The following is a 3,085-nucleotide window of genomic DNA, read 5'->3' on the forward strand; positions in this document are numbered from 1 at the left end:
TTTTTTAAGAGTAAATAAGTTTAATTAATAAGAATGTGCACAAATTAAGTTGCTAGAGAGATAAATTAATAATTTACAGAGGGTTGTTCAGCAATAATCTAATAATAGCTTTCAAGATCAGTGAACACAGCAGGCGCAACTCCTTCCTTAAGCATTAACACTTCAGAGAAGGAAGAGGGGGCTAAGAACCACAATAAAAATATATATATAATATACAGTGTAAATGCAGAAAATCTGCCATCTTTTTTTTTAAATTCAAAATACTTTAGAGATGTCTCTATCACATTAAGCATCAACTCTAGTTTAAAGTTTCAGTCCTGAATCAATTTCTATTTCTGAAAAATAGCTGCAAAGTGTACTTTTAAACTTGAACAAGGGTGATGTCTTTAGGAATAAAAACAAATCTTACTTGATCATTCTGGGAGCCTTTTAAAAGGCTGTCTCGTCTGCCTTCCTGCAAACAGCCAGCTCCAGACTTCCTCTGAAGAGGCCGAGGTGCCTTTTCCGGGTGGGGTGGGGTCGAAAGGGACAACTTTGCTACAACTTGACAAATCCCTTCTTTTGTTTTTCTTTCCCTTGAGAAATCGTTTCACATTCTCACCGGACTTGGGCTCAGTGACTTGCTCGTTCGCTCGCTCTCCAATCCTCGCTTTCTCTGGATTCACATTTAATGGAATTGTTTCTAGTCGCGAAAAGTGGGGGGAAAAAAAAAAAAAAAGAGGCAGGAGAGAGGGGGAGGGGAAAGGGGAGATGAGGAGGGGCCTGTCCCTGGAGAGGCCGTGGGTCTCCTAAATGCCCGCGGAATATTTCATTCTTTTCTGTTTCTGCCTCTGGTTGCAGAACCAGACGCGCACCACGTTCTTCTTAAGGTCCAGCTTCTCAGCGATGGCGGCGATCTTCTCGGAAGAGGGCCGCGGCTGGATGGCGAAGTAGGCTTCGAGCGAGCGCTTCTCCGGCGCCGCGATGGACGTGCGCTTGCGCTTCTTCTCCGCGCCGTTGAAGAGCTCCGGCTTGGTGAGCTTCTCGCGGTGAGACTTCTCCGCCTCCTCCAGCCACGCTTGCAGGATGGGTTTGAGCGCGATCATATTGTTGTGAGACAACGTGAGGGACTCGAACCTGCAGATGGTGCTCTGGCTGAGCGAGCCCACGCCGGGGATCTTGAGGTTGGCCAGCGCGGAGCCCACATCGGCCTGGGTCACCCCCAGCTTGATGCGTCGCTGCTTGAAGCGCTCGGCGAACGCCTCCAGGTCCCGGGGGTCGGCGTCCACGTCGCTCATGCAGCCCATGTGTGAGGGCAGCCCGTGCGCGTGGGCCATGCTGAGGGCGGCTTGGTGCATGGGGTTCATGGTAGCCATGGGCGGCGCGTGAGCTGGAGTGGACACCACGGCGCCGTCGGGGCCCGCCATGGCACCCAGCGCTAGCCCAGGACTCAGGTGCTCCAGCAGCTCGCCCTCGAGAGCCTGATGCGGCTGATGGTGGTGATGGTGGTGGTGGTGGTGGTGGTGCGTGCCCGCCAGCGCGGACGGGTGCGAGATGGGCACCGACGAAGAGGAGGCAGCCGACGTGCACGGGATGGTATTCATGGTGTGGTAGGTGGCGTCCGGCTTGAAGGGGCTGTGGTGGGGCGGGTGGTGGTGGTGGCTCTTGCTCTGGGAGACGATATCCACCGCCGCCAGAGCCTCGGCGCGGGCCAGCAGACTCTCATCCAGCCCGCCGAATATATTGCTCTGCAATTGCAAGTAAAAGGCACACATCACTCTCAGGGGGGAATTGTGCGCACTCTCTCCGGAAGCTCCGGCCCAGAGCTCGACACCGCCGCCGCGCCTACAACATTCCCAGAACGTTAAAAATAAATTTAAAAATAAAAAAAATAATAATAACAATCCTGAAACTAGCAGGTGAGGAGGAGAGGAGGGAAGCCACGGAGAGAAGCCACGAGTGCACGAGGAGGAGGAAAGTGAGCCTGCAAACACAACACAACACAACACGCGCACAGGCAACATGCCAGGTCTTAAAAATTAATATGAAAGGAAAGACCCTCTGAATACATAAGAGGGGGGGGGAATTGGTTGGAGGTGCGGGGTGATTTGCTGTGCAGACATGAAAAAAACATCAAGCAGATAAAGGGGGCTGTCAAAATGTGCCTTTAAGCGGTGATTATGCAGAAATACGCACCGGTGGGGTTGGAAGACATGCTCTCCGCATCGCCTCGGAGCCCCCGCCGCTGCCGCCGCTGCTGCCACTGCTGCTGGAGCTGCTGCTCCGGCCTCCACCGCCCCCGCCACTGCCGCCACCGCCGCCAGCATTGCTCGAGCTGCTAGGAGAGCTGGCGGAGGGCGCCGCGGGTGCAGAGGACCCGGGCGAGGCGCTGTGCAACGCCGAGTACTTGGGCTCCACGTGCAGGCTGCCGCCGTGCGGCATGCTGAACGCCTGCTTGCTGTTCAGGGACATCATCATCATCTTCCCGGCCTGCCCGCGCGCTTGTATGTGGCGCACGCAACTGGCCCCGGTAGCCGGGACCCTCCGCAGAAGCGCTGGGCGAGAGCCGGAGCGGGGAAGGGCGATGCAGAGTTGCGCTCACTCGCCGCCGCTCCGAGCTCGGCGCGCCTTGCCCCGGCTACGCGCTCCACCGCTGGCTACGAGGTCAGTCTGCGCTGTTGCTGGGCTCCGCTTGGCGCTGGTTGCAGACCTGGGCATGCGAAACTGCCCCGCGCTTCGCGGCCGCTGAGTTATACTCGCCTCTCCCCGCGCCTGCCCCCGCGCCCCCGCCCTCCCTCCCTCCCACCCTCCCGCGCGCCCCCGCCCTCCCCTGCCTGAACTCGCAGGTTTCTCCTGCTCGGATTCCGGCGTCGCCCCTTCTCCCTGTCGGCTTCCTCCAGGCTTTGGTCCCTTCTGCTCTCCCGACACCCGCCTCCCGCTCCCCCGCCGCGCCCTCCACCTCCCCTTCCTGCCCCCGCCGGCGCTCGGATGCCGCCTCCCCTTCCCTGCGCCCCGCAGCTCTCACTTACAGTAGCGCCCCTGCTCAAACCCACCCACCCACGCCCCCGGCCAGGTCTGCGCTCCAGTCGCAGGGCACTTCCTACCT

At 58.1% G+C, this 3,085-nt stretch overlaps 1 protein-coding gene across 1 annotated transcript; it reads right to left on the reverse strand.

Moving 5' to 3' along the window:
- Positions 1–788: 788 nt before the first annotated feature.
- POU4F2 (POU class 4 homeobox 2) lies at positions 789–2,460 on the reverse strand (the record flags this gene model as incomplete). The annotated part of the gene is made up of 2 exons (XM_082641883.1): positions 789–1,727; positions 2,176–2,460. 2 exons carry the CDS (start codon positions 2,458–2,460, stop codon positions 789–791), a joined length of 1,224 nt encoding a protein of 407 aa, XP_082498009.1.
- Positions 2,461–3,085: the final 625 nt, after the last annotated feature.

This window comes from Mesoplodon mirus, assembly GCF_964341445.2.
Source record: "Mesoplodon mirus genome assembly, chromosome: 2".
Taxonomy (NCBI): domain Eukaryota; kingdom Metazoa; phylum Chordata; class Mammalia; order Artiodactyla; family Ziphiidae; genus Mesoplodon; species Mesoplodon mirus.